Here is an 18,807-nt window from a genome sequence, read left to right on the forward strand (position 1 = left end):
GTGTTACTAAAAATCCTTCAAGTATAAGTTTGTAATTTATGTATATTCCGTTTAAGAGTAACTGAATCTCACAAATGGCGGATAAGTTAACCAAATGATGCAATGTTGATTCTACAAAAGTGTCACAGAGGACAAGCAATTGTAAATTGAAAAATTGACCTGCCATTTGAAAGTCATTAAGAATGAAGTGAATGGCAAATTGTACGGGTGTTGTTGGAGTACAATGGGAACAGATATTATTGAGAAATTTGAAGGGGGGAAAACAAAACAACAGTATGTAAATCACAGAAGGACGTTTAAAACGTAAAACTGTTGAATCTTTAAAGGAGAGACGTTTGGGTTTTGTGAACGTTAATTGAATTGAAAGAAAAGTTGGAGGGAAAATGGTGGTAAGAACGGAATCTTTTTTAAAGGGGAAGGGAACTTGCAGATAGTGGTCTAAGCAATATATATGTCGCTAAATCTACAAAAACTTGGAAATCAATAAATCAAACGTACACCAAGAGAAGCAAAATCCGGAACTGTGATCATTCTGCTTTCAGCAGCAGTGGTAGTGATAGATGTGGGTTGTGAAGAAAGGAGAGACAAGGAAGATGAGTTATTCGTTCGTTGGGAGAAAGGCGAGCAAGAGGCGTACGACAATTGATCAGTTTTTTTTATTATTTGGCATAAATTAGGGGAAATAGAGGGAAAAGTTCAAAAATTGAAAGAAAAGATGAATAACATTTCTCATGGCAGGCCTATGTCCTGCAATTACATAGATATATAGATATTTATTCGTTATCATACATATTAGTAAAATTTAGGCAATTATGGAGCCATATTATCATTTTCAACTGGAGCTAGCATTTATTAGATTTTACTAATTACTCTTGCCCCCACTTTAATTTATGACACTTTTTATTTTCCCAGAGTATTTGGACTAAATTATGAAGCTAAATTGAATTAAATCAACTTAATATTTTAAATTAAAATTTAGATATTAAAAATACAAAAAGTACTATAAATTGCAATATTAACTCTATGTTAATATTTCTAAGCATAAATTATATATGAAGACTAAATTGATTCTTGACGTTTATTTAATGAATTTATTTATTTTTCCTTAATTTCGTCTAAGACTAAGCTTAAATCACCACATTTAGCTAGCATAAACTCTTGTTACATGAAATATTAGGAGTAAAATTAAAACTTAATAAATATATTAAAAGAAGTCTATTTCTATCTATAAATACAAAGATATCACAAATTCATAAAAATGTCAATATTTTTCAAGTTATGATGTTGTCGAATTGTATTATTTTACATAATTTAAAAAATGTTACTTTATAGAGTGTCGAGCCGCTTATGTTCCTTTTGATATTTGATAATTTTTCTGCCAAACTTCCTTCTTCACGAATAATTTTTTGTTTAAAAATTATCTAATTAGTAGACTAAAGAACATTAATAATAATGAAGACTTATCAACAATACATGTTTAACGTGCCACTGAATTGTTAATTATGCAGTAAGAAAATATGCAATAAATTATACTTTTTAATTAAAATATTACTACTTTTATATCTTGAGTTTAGGCCCAAAGTTAGCACGGGCCTCAAGTAACTAGTGTGTGTGTATATATATATATATATATTTGCTGCGGGTTTGTTATATAAGCTTTATTACTTCAAAGTGCTTGAATTTGATTGAGAAAATACAGTTAACATAAAAAGGACTAAGGAAAAGAAAATCCTTCTTTTTCGGGTTGATGTACGCTAATATAGTTATAAACCAAATCTAATGGTCTAATTGAAGGCCGAAAACCAAATCTAATGGTCTACCTATAAATTAATATTCCTTAATTAAGCTCTCTGAACGGTCCAGAAATTCCAATGCTACTGAGTTCTGTAGAGTATATCTCCAATATACACTCTGTTCAACATAGGATAATATCACCTTTTTGTGTTTACATAATGGACAAGTTTTGTTGATCATATGAATCTGTAACTTGGTAAACACGGTAATGATGCGGATAAGTATAATGATATAAGGGGGCTTGCGGCAGTGTCACAAAAGCTGCAGTGTCGGGCTTTGTATCTGAACCAGCTTTTTCGTCTTTCTTGTCGCCACCACCAGCAGGGCCCAAACTCACCAATTCCGCCTGCCCCAAATTCTTCCTGAGCGAACTTGTCAGTGTCACCGCGTCAATCTGTTCACCCACGACTTCTAACTGGTTCTTTTCATCCCCATGCATTGCTGCTGATTCTACCCCTATGTAAAATAAAGTACATCATCAATTTCAATTTCAATTAAGTTTCACAATATTTTGATTGGGATTATTAAAAATCAAGAATTGAAAGGGAAATAAAATAGTACCTGGCTGAGAAACAGCAATCTTGAAGGCCTTGGACCGACATTTATGATCATTTCCGTTCAAGGATAATTTGATAACCACCTTTTGCTGCCCAATTTAAGAGCACATTTGTCAGTATAATCAAAAGCGAATTATAGTACTGCAAGGATAAGCAGGGGTTTGGACATAAAAATGTATAATATTTTAATTTAAGTAGGCATTTGAAGCTAAGTTGAAAGAAGATACTTGAAAATTAAACTTATGTTTAGGCATGTATTTCACTCGAAAAAAGTTGATATTTTATGAATGAAAAGGTTTTTTCTTTTTTTCACTTGAAAAACTGGTTAAACAAAACTCAACTTCAAAAAAAAAATTCAAAACTTTAAACATGCTTACCTTCATTTTATGGGCTGTGATGCTTAAAGGAAAATAAATCAGGGGAAGAGAGAGTAGAGAGGTTTGTAATTTTCGAAGTGTTGGAAAGTTGTAGTGGAGAATATGTACATTCTGGAAGTATTTATAGATAACTCAATCATTGATGTATGATTAGAAGATTTTTGGATTTCAGAGAAGTCAACAAGTCAGTCTTCCTTTTTAATTTATTAACAAGTCATTTTACGAATTGAAAGAGTCCTTGTCAGTACGAGTGAGAACAGACACCATATAGGAAAATGTCTTAGAGAGGGCAAACTGAAGCAGTTCGTTAAATCAAAGTATTAATTTCCTAAATTAACAATCATCTATCTTCGTTATACGCGTCTAAGTGTTTTTTTCCATTGTTAAATCTAATTTTACTTTTGTTTTTTAACTATTATATAAGTGCTCCTTTTTAATGGAGGATATCACTTGTTCATTTTTATTTTTATTTTGTTTTTTCCCTTCATATTTCCCTTCAGACGTAAGGATATCTTGTGCAACCTTTATGCTCTCCAGCTTAGAAAGGATCGGCGCCGTCACCGGTGTGCTTGAATCGCAGTGAAGAAAATTTAGGGCAACTGTCGGTCGATGCTTTTGATGTATAGATTAGGAAAGTGTCTTTTAGCATTTCCCTTTTGTCTTTGTTGCTTTGTTTTATCTGCCTTTGTATCTATTTATTTATCTTAATAAAAATAAAACCACTAAGCTCTACTTAGTGGTAATTAATTAAAAAAAAAAAAAAAAGACGTTGCAAAAACTTTTCCTGTTCACTATCGGTCGAAAGTTTCTGAAAATTGCATTCACAAAGTATAATAAAGCGGCGCCAAAATTGTTTGTGTGTAGTATGATTTATTCCGTCATCAAGCTCTTATATTGCAATAAAAGAAGGCATTATTCAATGATGAGGTTTGTTTTTTGCACCCGTATGGCCCCATTCTTAAGGACACTCTTTATATTTTGCTGCAGGTTCAATTTCGTCTTTGAAAGTAGTTTAATAATTTTATCGTTTTGCAGACAAATTTGGCTTACTGAAGAATGGGGAGTAAAATTAAAATAATGGTCTTAAAAAAAGGCCATTTGTGTAATGCCTCATTATTTCATACACGGGATGGCTCACCGCTGACATATAAAGATGTCTCATTAACTCGTTTATTTTACTAGGAGTAATATTGTAAAGACTTGTGAAACACGAAAAAGTAACGTTGCTTTTGCTCTAGTTATTGACCAAGTAAACCAACCATGCACCAAGTCATCAATTTAAAATATTATAGGAAGTTTCTTGTGCAATCTTGTCCAATTTGTTGTCTTCCTTAGCTAAATGCACTTTCCGAAGCCGCGGTTGATATTTGAACCGTAAGGATATCTCGAGCCATTCTTAAAAGTATCGGATGGCTCATTCTGTATTTCTTCCACCTTGCTAAGACGTCCAAATCATCTAGTTGGTTGATATCCACATTTGGCTGCATCAAATAAAGGTGAAATTTATCAAAGTTTTCATTACGAAAAGGAGTTGGATGTGAATGTAAAACTTTTAGCATCGACAAACCCGACAAGCCTTTTTTGCTACTTTGAGAAGTACTAGGGCGTGGAGCAACGGGTGTAGCACTTTCTTCCAAAGTAGAATAATGAGTAAAAGCTTTTCTAAATTCGGCACCAACCGCGAGCTCGGCGTCAATTAAAGATGGTTTAACTTCCTCGGAAATTTCTAAATATTTATAAATTTGTCTAACCAATCCTCTAGTATAAGACATTTTAAAACAAGGATTTAAAAGAGAACCCAATATAAATAAAGTTGGGATGGGAAAAAAATACTTCTTAAATTTTGTTGTCATAGAAAAAATAGCCGCTTGATAACCGGATTTATTTTTATACTCATATAAAACTCTAGCTATTTCCGTTAAGTAGGCTAAAATTTCGGTTACCGTGGGATAGAACTGTCTAGAAAAATCAAGGGTTTCATTATAAAAAATTTGTAAAAGTTCAATACATTCCTTAGCATCTTCCCAATCGTTATTATTTATCCACTCATCACTTTCCGTATTGTGATGGTTGTGAACTTATTGTATGGGAATCCTATAATGATATGCTTGTTGTAACATAATGTAAGTGTAGTTCACCTAGTGTCATGAACTTCTACTTGAATTTTCCTAGGTCTAAGGTTATTTTGCAAACAAGAATTCTTAAAATCTCTCATTTTTTGCTTATTAGCATTACAAAAAAAAAAAAAAAAAAAAAAAAAAAGCAACCGCATTTCTAACCCTTTGAATAAAATCTTCAAAATAGTCAAGACCATCTCTAACAATCAAGTTTAAAATGTGACAATTACATCTCACATGAAAAATATTTTCTAGCGAAGGGTTTAATTCCCTTTTCAAAAGACCAACAGCCTTTGTATTATTAGAAGTATTATCTAAAGCAATACAAAGTGCTTTTCTATAAATGTTAAAAAAAATTCATAATAGTTGACATTGAATCCGCTAAAAAATTTCCATCATGACGACCTTTCCCTTCATCATATAAAAAAGCTATAATTCTTTTTTGCATCACCCAATTATCATCAACCCAATGACATGTAATAGCAAAAAAATATAACTTGTTAAAACTAAGACCAATATCGGTGGTAAGAGAAACACTACAATTTAAAGAATTAAATACATGGCGCAAATAAAATCTATATTTTTTTTTTATATAAATCAATAATATTTGATTTACAAGTACTTCTAGGAATACCTTCAAACAACGGATTATAACAACGTTGAATATAAGTAACAAAACCCAAACTCGAAGGAAAGAAAAATGGTAGAGCATCAAAAGCAACCATTTTAACTATTTCTATACGATCTTTTTTCTTGTCATAACTAAAACTTTTACCGGTTCGTGGGTCTATTATTTGTTGAATACCCCCCACATTTGAACCCGTTTACTCTCCTCAAACATCCTTATGTCTAGTTCTCATATGATTTGTTAGTGACCCCGTTCCACCATCCTTACTAGTTTATTGCTTGAAACTAATTTTTTTTCCACATATATTACATATAGCTAATTGTCTTTCCTTATCTTTAGTCATAAATTTTCAAATTCTAGACGTTGACTTACGAAATTTTGCCGGTTTGTCTTGTATATGTGATTGTGAAGGATGTGTATCTCCTACGAGATTTTCGGGGGCTTGTGTTTCATCATCATCATCAATTTCATTAAAAGTGCCGGTATAGTGTTCCATTACCTCATGATCTAAAAGTGGATTACTTCCATCAATATTAATATCTAAATTAGGTGTTTCGTTCAAAAATATTTCCTTCATAAACACATCCCTACCACTACCACTACTAACGCCACCATGTCTCACTCTCTTCGACATTATTAAATAGCAATAATTTAAATAACACGCAAATAAATCACAAGAAAATAAATTGCAACAAATTAAATTGCGAAAATTAAATAGCAGAAAATAAAGATAGAGTTGGAACTAAGGTACCAAATTACCGGACTAATTTCCACCAAAGTGAAGGCGGCTAGAATTGCAAATCCACCAAAGCTTTGGAGTTACTTCGGATTGTTGCAAAATCACCAACTCCACCAATAATTTTTTTTTTTAATAATTGCAAAATATAAAATTGAAACTAGAATAAAACTTTATAGTATTTAATTGAGAGAAATCTAAAGTGGCTCATTGTTGCAAAGTAACTATAATTGAGAGAAAGAGAAGAGTGATTTGGTGTGGATGAAAATAAAATGGAGAGGGGTTTATATAGTGGTGGGGGATGGGTTAAAGTGTATAAAAAAAAAGATTGGGGGGGTTGGGGAACCAAGGGAGGCCAAAATGACCGTTATTAGCCGTTGCCAACGGCCATTTTCGAAAAATGGACCGTTGGCCAACGGTCCAGTCGGTGCAACATTTTATTATTATTTTTTTACTGATTTTAACCAGACGGATCCGGTTAACCGGTTAATCGGTCACAATTTTTGAAAATCGGCCTGATAATTAACCCCAGTAGATCGGCGACCAGTAAACCGGTCCACCGGGTCCGGTAACTAAACCGGTTAAACCGGGTCCGCTTACCAGTTGACAGGCTTAACGTACGTCCAAAACAAAATTTTAACAATCTAGTTATTCAACTTGGACAGTAGAAAATATTATTATATGCAATAATAACTAGTGCAATGTGATTAGGAAGAGAAAAGCAATGGCTAATAGCATGTTGGCCAAACCTCTAAAATTAGCTTTGAATTTTTTTATTTTTTTTTTGAAAAGTTCTTTTTAAAAAGGTGTTTTTTGTGAGAAACAGTTTGCGTTCGGCTAATTAATTTTAAAAACACTTTTGAGCAGCAATTAGAGTTTGGCCAAGCTTTTAAAAAGTGATTTTAAGTGTATTTTTTTTCAAAAGTGCTTCTTAAAAAAGTGCTTCTGAGGAAAAACTATTTTTTTTAAGCTTTTGAAAAACTGCTTCTGTTACTCCTCAAAAATACTTATTTTTTCCCAAAAGCTTGGCGAAACACCTCACTTTTTTTTAAAATAAGTATTTTTGGAGAAAAATAAGCTTGACAAAACAAGCTATAAGCAAGGGAAATCGGTTATGCTAAGCAATCGCTAATCGTTAAATTAAGTCCACAAGTTTGTCAAATCTTTTCCGTGTATGGCCATGGCCATGGTCAAGCTTAATAAAATATTGCTCCACTTATTTCCTCCTCGTCCATATTAGTTGTGTGAGACATTATGTAATTTATTTGGATTTAGGTTATATACTAGCAATACATGCCCGTGTGATGCACGGGCTGAACATGTCTATTCACTTTAATTAGTCAGCCTTTAAGGTTTGTATTTTGAAAATAACTTTTAAAAACATTCTAATTGTTATTACATATACAAAATGTATTTTATGTACTATCACTTTAGTTGTAATTAAAAGTCTTTGAGATACAAAGAGTCGGACTTTTTTTTATCATTATCATGACAATGAAAGTTGTTCATTGATGTAAAAGAAAATTAATAAGAATATGAGGGAAAATTAATATTTTGATTCTAAATTTTTTCTTTTAAATTCTTTAATATTTTATATGTATACCGATAGGTTGATATCCATTTCAATTAAGTAACCATTCAGATCCAAACATAAAAACCATTTTGTTGTACATTTTGGATTAAAATATTTTTATTAAATTAATTAAAAAATATATTATAATTTTTTATATCAATTGTTACAAAGAAATCAAAATTAGAAAGATATATGTTATATCATTAATCACCAAATTTTAATTAAAATGAAAATATAAAGTAATACATTTTATAAATGTAAAGAAACAATAATCGAGACTAAAGGAGAGTAAATAAGTAAAGTATTGACAATGAAGGAAAACGGGGATAAATGTCACTCCCTCCCTTTACTTTTACTTGTCAATGTTAACATATCAAGGAAAAAAAAAATTCTTCTTCTTATTTTACCCTTCACATTAATTATTCATTTTCAAATCATTTTCTGAGGCTATTAAGACTATATACCAATAACTATGGATATTATGATAAAATATATACTTGATTTATTAATTTTCAAAGAACGTGAAAAGTCAAAAGTGAACAAGTTATGTGTAGGAGCATTAAGATAACTTTTGGTGCAAATTTGCATTGCTATTATTCGTTCTCTCTTCACTTTTAAAGTATTGACAAAGAAGGAAAATGGGGATAATAGAAATAGAAAAGAAGATAAATATAGAATAGAAAAATAGACATATATTTTTAGTAATGTGGTTAAGTAATATGGACGAAGGGAGTACTTCATTTTTGTTAATTCTTAAAGAACGTAAAAAGTCAAGTATAGTAATGTGGCCAAGTAATATGGGACGGAAGGAGTACTTCATTTATTAATTCTTAAATAACGTGAAAAGTCAAAAATGAACAAATAAAAGTGCACGGAGAAAATAAATATGTGTTGGAGAATTAAAATGGAAGTGCACGTGTATACATGAGAAGAGAATAAATATTCAGTACTATGGCATATATCCACGTGAGATTTATTAATTGTCAAAGAATGTGAAAAGTAAAAAATGAACAAATTAAAATGCACGGAGGAAATAAATTTGTGTAGGAGAATTAAAATTGAATTGCATATGTCTATACATGAGAAGAGAATAAATATTTAGCTAGAACACGAAAATCAAAAGTGAACAAGTAAAAGTGTACGGAGGAAATAAATGTGTCGGAGAATTAAATTTAAAGTGCATACGTCTATACATGAGAAGGGAATTAAATATTAAGTACTATGACACATGTCTACGTTAATATGGACGAAAGGAGTACTTCATTTTTATTAATTCTTAAAGAACGTGAAAAGTCAAGTATAGTAATGTGACTAAGTAATATGGGACGGAAGGAATACTTCATTTATTAATTCTTAAATAATGTAAAAAGTCAAAATGAACGAGTAAAAGTGCATGGAGGAAATAAATATGTGTCGGAGAATTAAAATAGAAGTGCACACGTGTATACATGAGAAGAGAATAAATATTCAGTACTATGACATATATTCACGTGGAATTTATTAATTCTCAAAGAATGTGAAAAGTCAAAAGTGAACAAATTAAAGTACATGGAGGAAATAACTTTGTGTAGGAGAATTAAAATTGAACTGCATATGTCTATACATGAGAAGAGAATAAATATTCAGCTAGAACACGAAAAGTCAAAAGTGAACAAGTAAAAGTGCACGGAGAAAATAAATGTATCGGAGAATTAGGTTTAAAGTGCATACGTCTATACATGAGAAGAGAATAAATATTAAGTATTATGACACATGTCTACATGGGATATAAAAATAGTTGGATAAAGTGTACAAATTATATAGCTCATAGTATAAGAATTTAATGCGGGTACAATTTGTGAAGCAGTGGGTACAAGGAGGGACTGCTGTGTTCATCCCTCCATGACACTTATTATTTTTTAGTACTATGGCATGTATCCACGTGGAATTTATTAATTCTCAAAGAATGTGAAAAGTCAAAAGTGCGCAAATTAAAGTGCATGGAGGAAATAAATTTGTGTAGGAGAATTAAAATTGAACTGCATATGTCTATACATGAAAAGAGAATAAATATTCAGCTAGAACACGAAAAGTCAAAAGTGAACAAATAAAAGTGCACGGAGGAAATAAATGTATCGGAAAATTAAATTTAAAGTGCATACGTCTATACATGAGAAGGGAACAAATATTAAGTACTATGACACATGTCTACATGAGATATACAAATACTTGGATAAAGTGTACAAATTATATAGCTCATGGTACAAGAATCTAATGCGGGTACAATTCGTGAAGCAGCGGGTACAAGGAGGGACTGCTGTGTTCATCCTTCCATGGCACTTATTATATATAGAATATGGAAAGTGTTAATACATTTTTACATTTTCAGTAAATTTTTAACGTATGATAATATGTTAGTTACTATTTTTATTACTCTATCTGTGCAAATTTATGTGACATCCTTTCTTTTCTAGTCTGTCCCAAAAGAATGTCATATTTCTATATTTAGAAATAATTTAACTTTATGAGATGATTTACAGCCACATAAATATCTAAGACTTGTTTTGGATCACAAATTTAAAAAGTGTTCCTTTATTTCTTAATCTCTGTGCCTTGTAAAAGGGTGTCACATAAATTGAGACGAAGGAGTATAATATAGTCAAAATCTCTATAACAATCATCCGTTATAACAATATTCTATTCTAGCAGCTAAATTTTCTTGGAAATCGCTTTTATATTATAATTTAGCTCCCTCTAACAACTTTTTACCTACTACAACAATATCCATCATTATCTACTCAATTGATTTTACTATATGTTACTAGTAAATTATTTCATAATTGTACTATTATATTCTCATAAAGCTCCTGTTCAAGAATGAAAATAAATACCACATTAGTGGTTAATAAGATGAGTGATCTCCTTATATGGACTTGGACAATTCTTTCCTCATGAACTAACTTTTGGGGTTAGGTTGGGCCTAAAGTCCATTTCTTTATATGGTATCAGAGCATAACCTATCTCACCCGATGTTGGGCTCCAAATTAAATTTCTCACGCACCATAGGTCCATCTTGGCATGAGGTGGGGTGTTGAAGAATAAAAAAAAATACCACATCGGTGGTTAATCAGATGGGTGATCTCCTTATATGGACTTGGCCGATCCTCTACTTATGAGCTAGCTTTGAGTTTGAATTAGGCCTAAGATCCATTTCCTTACAGCTACATATCAAAATAGACTTTGTAAGAATATTAATACTCCTAATAGGTCTAGAGATTTTGACCAATTATTTTTTAGAAAAATCAAGAAGTGTCTATCGAATATCATTTTGCTGAAAATTTGGATGAAAATCTTCATTAATTCAAACATTGTATACTCGTATTACCTTTAAGAGAATGAAATTTACGAAGTTATGATTGTAGATTTCTTTCGTCAAAATTGAAAGATTTTAACTTTTTAAAATCTGCTCCTTGGAGTTTAAAATCCTTGTACATATGACTAGTTATGGATTTATAGATAACGTATTAACTTTCTTTAATTTTTAATTAGTGAAAGATGAATACCTTTTGAGATTTAATAATTTTCTTATATTTTATATTCTCCAAAAATGTAAAAAACACTATTATTAGGGTAATTTTGTATATAACAGTTGAATAAGATTAGTGTCAAATGTTGTTATAGGCGTATATATTAACAACCAATATATACAAAAAGGCCAAAAAATTAAAACAAACATGGCTATTATAGAGATATTTGACTGCATTAAGTAATGTTTATTCATATATTTATCCGTCCCTCTGTCTCAATTTATGTGACACTTTTTACTTTTCGAGAGTCAGACAAAGAAAATCTTGGATTGTGATTTATTCATATGTCCTTTAAATATTTACATTGTTAATTATTGTGACTTACTTACTTATAAAAATTTTCAGGTAGCTAAATATGTAATTATTTTTCAAAAAAACTTAAAAATTGCATATCCGAATTCACGATAAAAATAAAGAAGCTTGATTCTTGAAATCCGAACTGCATCAGATAAATTGGAACATATGGAGTAATAAATAGCCTTACTATTATGTAAACATTTCCTACAACTTTAAGCAGGCGTTTGGTCATGAAAACCAAATATTTTTCACTTTATTTGGAATATTGAAGTCGAAATTGAAGATGAAGTTGTATTTGATTATAGTTTTTACAAAAAATATTTAATTGTTTAAATATATTGAAAGTTAAAAAAGTGAAAACGGAATTTTAGTTGTTTTTCAAATTTCAAAAATAACTTCAAGTTGTATTTAAAATTTTCACGGTCAAACACTGAATTTCAAATACAGTGAAACTTTATTCCAGAAAAAAATAAAAAATATAATTCTCATGGCCAAACGGGCCCTTAGGACTTGCTAATTCTTTTTTTCTTCTCTACCATCGTTCCTTCTCCTGAGTCCTGACTATTAATTGTCCTTGTGACCTTTTCTTTTGGTGCGTAAGCACTCGATGCGTTGGAATTAGGACTTAGGACCATAGGATTGTACTTTATAGGAGCATAATTAAGGTCTGTGGCACGTCATGTTCAAATCTGGGCCATGGACTTTCATAGATTGTACTTTGCTGTTATATGCGTCATACGGCAAGTTGGACCATAGGAGCATAATCCCCTATGGCTGCTAATTCGGTTTCTTGATTCATGGCCCGTTACAATTTTTCTTAGTTCTATCTCCAATTTCTGGAAAGATTTTTATTTTTACCCCTAAAAGATCATGAAATAAAATATAAGAATATTTTGTAAGAAAATTTTCCCCAAACTATAAATTGTTACATAAGTATGTTAATATAGCTAAAGCGTACGCATATGTATGAAGACTAATAAAGCAGTTCTTGGAAGCTGTTTCTTATCTGACGTTTACATAATTGAGCAGCCGCCTTCTTGTTGATATGCATCTCTAACTTGGTAAACTGGATATTGAGGTGCCGCATAATAAGGGTAGTAATATGGTTGTGACTCTATTGTCACAGGCACAACTGAAGCTTGGGCCGTTATGTCAGAACTTTTACCTTTATCGCCATCACCAGCAGCAGGGCCAACGCTCAACAATTCCGCTTCCCCCAAATTCTTCCTGAGCGAACTTGTCAGTGTCACCGCGTCAATCTGTTCACCCACAACTTCTAATTGGTTCTTTTCGTCTGCTTTTATAGCTGCTGATTCTAACCCTGACATCCACAAAATCCGTCTAAGTAATTTATTTGACAAGATTTTGATTTAAATCATAAGAATTTATGAACAAAAGGAGACTAGCTAGTACATGCATGGCTGAGAAACATCAATTTTTTTTTTTTTTTTTTTTGTGAATAAAACAAATATTATTACTAGTGAAGAATTACAACACAAATAAAAAGACTAAAGGATACAGTCCCACCTCAGTCAAGCAGTAGCCAATATTTTCTAGAACCAAAAAAAAAAAAAATATAACTCTAAACCTATCAGTTTTGCAGCAGCTCACACAGGATATATAGAAGTTTAGTGTCCTGATCAACTTCCTTTCTTATTAATGACTTTGATAAAGATTTTTATTGAAATCATTAAAATCAAGAATTGAAAGTAGGGATTTATTAAGTACCTGGCTGAGAAACAGCAATCTTGAAGGCCTTGGACCGACATTTCTGATCATTTCCGTTCGAAGATAATCTGATAACCACCTTTTGCTGCCCAAATCAAGAGCACATATGTCAGGAATCAAAATTACCTAAACTATTACCACAAAAAAATATGTACGCATAAGAAGTATAGCCTAGTATAATTTTTTTAGAGTCGACACTTAAGATTACAATTACTTCCTCCGTCCAAATTTATATGTTAGTGTTTGACTGGGCGTGAAGATTATGAAAGAAAAAACAGACGTTTGGAACTTATTAAAAACAGATTAAGACATGCATGTACCTTCATTTTTGTGGATTTGAGGGAAAACTTGCTTCGCAATTACTATAATTCAGTACGGGAGAATGGCGAGAGAGGAAAGAGACCTGTAATTGTTGAAATATCTGAGGAATTGCCTATGCAAATGGCTTCTGCTCTGTACTAGTATTTATAGATAGTCAGGAGTAGGGGCATGATTGAACTCAAACAGAACACGTAGCACGTTTTGTATAAAAATAATTTTATCATATATCGTCTCTCTTTCGTCAGGAAGATGACTTAATAATTGACGTATGATCCATAATTATATAATTTATTTCCCTAAAAGGCCGTAAAGTTAATCATCCTTTTCGTTCTGGAATATATATTATTATTTATTAAGTCATCTTCGAAGTGATCCCCAGGATTTGAAAGTCTTAGCAGTGCCAAGTCATCTTCTGAAAAGAACATCTTCTCCAGAGAGTTCGCTAATTATATTTACAATAGCATCTTCATTATTTCCTAAAATTACAACTATCTCACTTTAATTTGAAGAACTTAATTTTTGGATTTGAATATTTCTTGCTTCTTGTTGATTGTACCTGCTTTTGCTTTTTAAGTTACTCTTTCCGGTTCAAAAAGAGTATCCACTTAGCTATTTGCATACCTTCTTTTTTTAAAAAAAAAAATACAAACTCCTAGTTACAAATAAGTAATTTGATTAAAATACCCCTAATTCAATAGGTATTGAGATTTAGTCACTTAACAGTTAATAAGGACAAATCTGAAAAAATAAGGTTAATTCTTTCTTGATTTGGTAAGTGAACACTCTTTTTGAACCAAAAAATAAAGGTTAAGTGGACACTTTTTTTTTAAACGGAAGGAATATTAATTAGTGTTATTGTTAAAAAAGGGAAATACGTTCTTCTATTATATTTCGTTTTCATGTTTCCTTCAGATATCACACAAATTCCTTCTGTTTCTTTGGTTCATGGTGTTTTTAGGAGACGTTGTTCCCAAATTGGTTTGTAAGTGGCACTACTCACTCTTTTGAACATATGATGTCCTTAATGAAATGGTTGTTCCTTTTGTTGAAAAGGAAATCAAACTCTAATTAGTATTGCAATAAAAAAAAAGGCAATAAGCATTGAGGGAAGCTTGTTATTTCATTTCATTTCAACGGGAGGGCTCTCGTGAAACTATTCTAGTTAGGACGTTGCTCGTTACTATTATATATAAGAGACAATCCAAAGAGTTTTGTAGTACTTAGTTCCATTGTAACCATTTAGTTAGCTTGCCAGCTAAAAAGAATTTTCACTTCAAATATTTGCCTTTGTATTTGTTATTTATTACTTCATATACCAAAGTATGTTTTCAATAAATCAAGATATTTTCAAATCCTTTTTGCTAATACATGACCCCTTAAACTAACTTTTTAACTTTTTGGAGGTGAGGTATGTATCATAATTTTTTTTCTATGTCTTATTTTTGCCCCTACATTTTTTTTTTTACTCGGGTTGCCACATCAAATATGGTACATATAATTTGAGCCCTTTAAAAATACTTGAAAAGTTGTGCATGGTGATGATGTCATCTAATAGAAATAGCTATGCAAAAAGATAATCTAAAATGGTAATAATAATAATTTTGGAGAACTTATTTGGTACTGACAGAGCGTTGACCATATTTTTTTAGTAATTCTAAAATTGCCATTAAATTTCTCTTGATCTAAATTTTATTTTAAAAAAATTATTTTGAATATATAAAGGTTTAATGATGTAGCACAATTATCCAATAGAAAATAAATTTTAAAATAAAAAATAAATCGATAGAAAATAAATTTCAAAATAAAAAATAAATCGATAGAAAATAAATTTCAAAATCGATCCTTAAAGAAAATAAAAATGAGAAGGAGCAAAATTATTAGATATATACGTCGTTGCACCAAGACATGATTTAATTATTTAAATTTAGCCAATGCTAATGTATTTGGGCTATATCATAGTTATAATATTATTATAACGCAAATTTAGAAAATATATTAGATAAAGAAAAAAGAAAAGAAATATCATTTCCTCACATGCATTTCTTGAAAGGAAAAAAAATTAATATTTTTTCATATATCTTTTAAATATTTTGAATAGTCAAGTATTGAAATTATAGTACTTTTTATATAGTTTTTAAATATGTAAATTTTCAAACACTTAAAGATTCTATGCCCGAATTCATTATAAAAATTGAATTGTTTGACTCTTAAATTTAAATTGTGACATATAAATTGAAATTTAGTGATTACTTTATTAGCTTGAGCCTGAACTTCCCAACACAAGTAATTAAATTATGTCTCAACTCGATCGTTTCTCCAAATATTTTAGAGGCGTGCTCACATAGAAGAAAATATAATATTGCTTTTGTTTAGCTATAGACAAAAAGCAAGTCAGCCACACGGGTTTAAAAAATTACTACATGCAGTGTCGACGTGTCGTTTACAATCTTGCTAGTATTGACAACCCAATATGGGAGGATGGTAGGTAAAATGAATGAACTTGGAAAAAAAGCAAATAACTAAACTCACACTCAATTTTAATAACCCCCGTTCTAATTTATGTCTTGGTTTGATTAGATACGAAGCTTAAAAAAATAAAAAGAGACTTTTGAATTTGATGGTTCTAAATTAAAAATGTTTATAATGCATTAATATGTCATTTGAATCTTGTGATTATAAACTTGACACGTATGATATTGTTTGAATTGTCAACTTACTAATAGCTTGTTTGGCCAAACTTATTTTTCTCAAAAAGTGCTTATTTTAAAAAAAATGCGGTGTTTGGCCAAGCTTTTAGGAGAAAATAAGTGCTTTTAGGGAGTAGCAAAAACAGTTTTTCAGAAGCTAAAAAAAATAGCTTTTCTCCAGAAGCACTTTTTTGAAAAACACTTTTTAAAAGTTTGGCCAAACACAAACTGCTTCTCAAGTACCAAAAGTCATTTTTTGAAAAGCACTTTTGAAAAAAGTATTTTTTAAAATAAGTTGATTTTAAAAAACAGTCAAACAAGCTATAAGAGGAGCTTATTGCTTTTGACTTATAAGTCAAAAGTCATAAGTTATAAATTCTAGCATATGACTTTTGGCTTATTTTTGTCATTTTGACTTAAAAATAAGTTCTTAAAAATATTTTTTTTATTTTACCCAAACTTTACAAAAGTGTTCAAAAGCTACTTTGATTTATAAGCACCTAAAATAAATCGATCCAAACGGGCTCTAAATATAGAAAGAGATAATTTTTTTGGCACGGAAAGAGTAATAAACTTTAGAGAACAGAACATTTTAAGACCTTTCAGCCAAGGAAGGGGAAAAGCAGTTGTTTGATGCATTTGGAGTTTATATTATATTATATACAAAAGTGTAAAATATTTTCATAAAGTACTTAGTATTTTATGCAGGTAACCTATCAATTTTTTTTAGATTACTACTCAGCTCACTTTTTATGAACGTTTACTGTAGTTTTTTTTCTTCTTTTCTTAATATGATAGCTCCAATTAGAAAATATAGTGGTTTTTTATTTATGGGCAACTTACAAAAACAGCTACCTTTTAATAGCTTCTAACAATTTATAGCTACTTTTTCTATATTTACAAATCGTAGCTAGTTTTTGTTGTATTTAGTTGTATTTCACGTTTTTGAAATATAGAGAAATACACGGAAATACAAAATACGGGAGAGTTCACATTTTTGAAATATCTTTGAAATACAAAAATCTGGCGAGTAAAAATAGGGGTTTGTATTTATGGAATAGATTCTCTTCTTTCATTTTAAATGGTAAGTCAAATTAAATCAACCATGTATGACGCATAACCTGCGAAGTTCCATAACAACCCTCTCTCCAAATTACTCCATTCCAAACTTTTAAAAATACTTCCAAATACGAGAAAAATATACACTTTGAAATACAATGAAATATGGTTGATTGTTTAAGAAATATAAAATTGTAGTATGTGTATGTACAATGGAATACAATGAAATATATCGAAGCTTTTTAAATTAGAAATACATTGAAATACAACGAAATATCTTGAAATATATTTCCCAAGATTTTTTCATTTCTTCGTTTCTAACGAAGCATCAATCATAGTCAGCCAACATTATCCTTAGTAGAAACCAGACGAAATTCATCCATTACCTTATTCACCAACCCATGATCAAGATAACATGATATCGTAACAGTAGAGGCAACAATATATCTTTGAGGCATTTCATCAAACACCTTCTTCGCATCATTATATCTCTAAGTGCCATACTTACTTGAAAAGATTGTAACTTGAGCATATGCATATCTTAACGAGAAGGAAAAAAAAATATTAACACGATTTGCGGGGAGTAGTTGAGTTCCAACATATTTGAGTCGCATTTACATGTTGGTAATAACTCCAAGAAAAGTAGGGAATTGAAATCAACTTCTACTAGATCATTGAATCGGATATATCTTTGTGCAATCACAAAAAAGCTTAAGCTTTATGGTTATGATGTTCATTATTCCAAATCCGATCAACTTGCTCGATAACCCGTCCGGATACGAGAAGAAGCCATGGATTACGGCATCACCGATGGCAATAGGAGAGAGAATTTTTTTTACGCATCACCGACGGCAAGAGCGACCTTAGGCGCGGTGGCGCCAAGGAGATGTCGGAGCGAAAAGCGGCGTGAGGGGAAAGGAAAGGGAAAGAGGAGAGAGAATTTTTTTTAGGTCAGGAGAAGATGATAAATGTGTGGTGAGGGAGAATAAAGAGGTACATGTATTTCAAAAATTCTTGGATTAGTTATGAAATGTAATTTTGGAAAAATAAAGCTACAAAAATTAAATAAAAAAATAAGGTAGTTATTATTCATAAATAAGTCTTAAAGGTAGCTATGACAGGTAAAAATTCCTTTATTGGCAAACTTACAGGAATAGCTACCATAAGATTGGATGTAACCAAATATAGCTACCATTCAAATATTACAGCTCGTAGCTAATATTATGGCAAAAAACGTATTAATTTTGGTGTATTTGGAAGTCTTCAAATACACGGATATGTGGCATGTAACGTGTATGATAAAAACAAATCCCTGGATATTAGGCACTAGTCATGCGTTTAATATGGAAAGGTGAAATTAAATATTT

General features: G+C 30.8%; 2 protein-coding genes across 2 annotated transcripts; both read right to left on the reverse strand.

The window, feature by feature from the left end:
* Nucleotides 1–1,841: 1,841 nt before the first annotated feature.
* LOC132037594 (uncharacterized) lies at nucleotides 1,842–2,845 on the reverse strand. The gene is made up of 3 exons (XM_059428132.1): nucleotides 2,729–2,845; nucleotides 2,356–2,440; nucleotides 1,842–2,250 (listed from the first exon to the last, which is right to left on the reverse strand). The coding sequence occupies exons 1-3, from the start codon at nucleotides 2,732–2,734 to the stop codon at nucleotides 1,946–1,948; spliced, it is 396 nt and encodes a 131-aa protein (XP_059284115.1). The 5' UTR covers nucleotides 2,735–2,845; the 3' UTR covers nucleotides 1,842–1,945.
* A 9,691-nt stretch (nucleotides 2,846–12,536) lies between these two features.
* LOC132037593 (uncharacterized) lies at nucleotides 12,537–13,896 on the reverse strand. The gene is made up of 3 exons (XM_059428131.1): nucleotides 13,694–13,896; nucleotides 13,374–13,458; nucleotides 12,537–12,966 (listed from the first exon to the last, which is right to left on the reverse strand). The coding sequence occupies exons 1-3, from the start codon at nucleotides 13,697–13,699 to the stop codon at nucleotides 12,659–12,661; spliced, it is 399 nt and encodes a 132-aa protein (XP_059284114.1). The 5' UTR covers nucleotides 13,700–13,896; the 3' UTR covers nucleotides 12,537–12,658.
* Between the last annotated feature and the right edge of the window lie 4,911 nt (nucleotides 13,897–18,807).

The sequence above is a fragment of the Lycium ferocissimum genome, chromosome 11, assembly GCF_029784015.1.
Source record: "Lycium ferocissimum isolate CSIRO_LF1 chromosome 11, AGI_CSIRO_Lferr_CH_V1, whole genome shotgun sequence".
NCBI lineage: Eukaryota > Viridiplantae > Streptophyta > Magnoliopsida > Solanales > Solanaceae > Lycium > Lycium ferocissimum.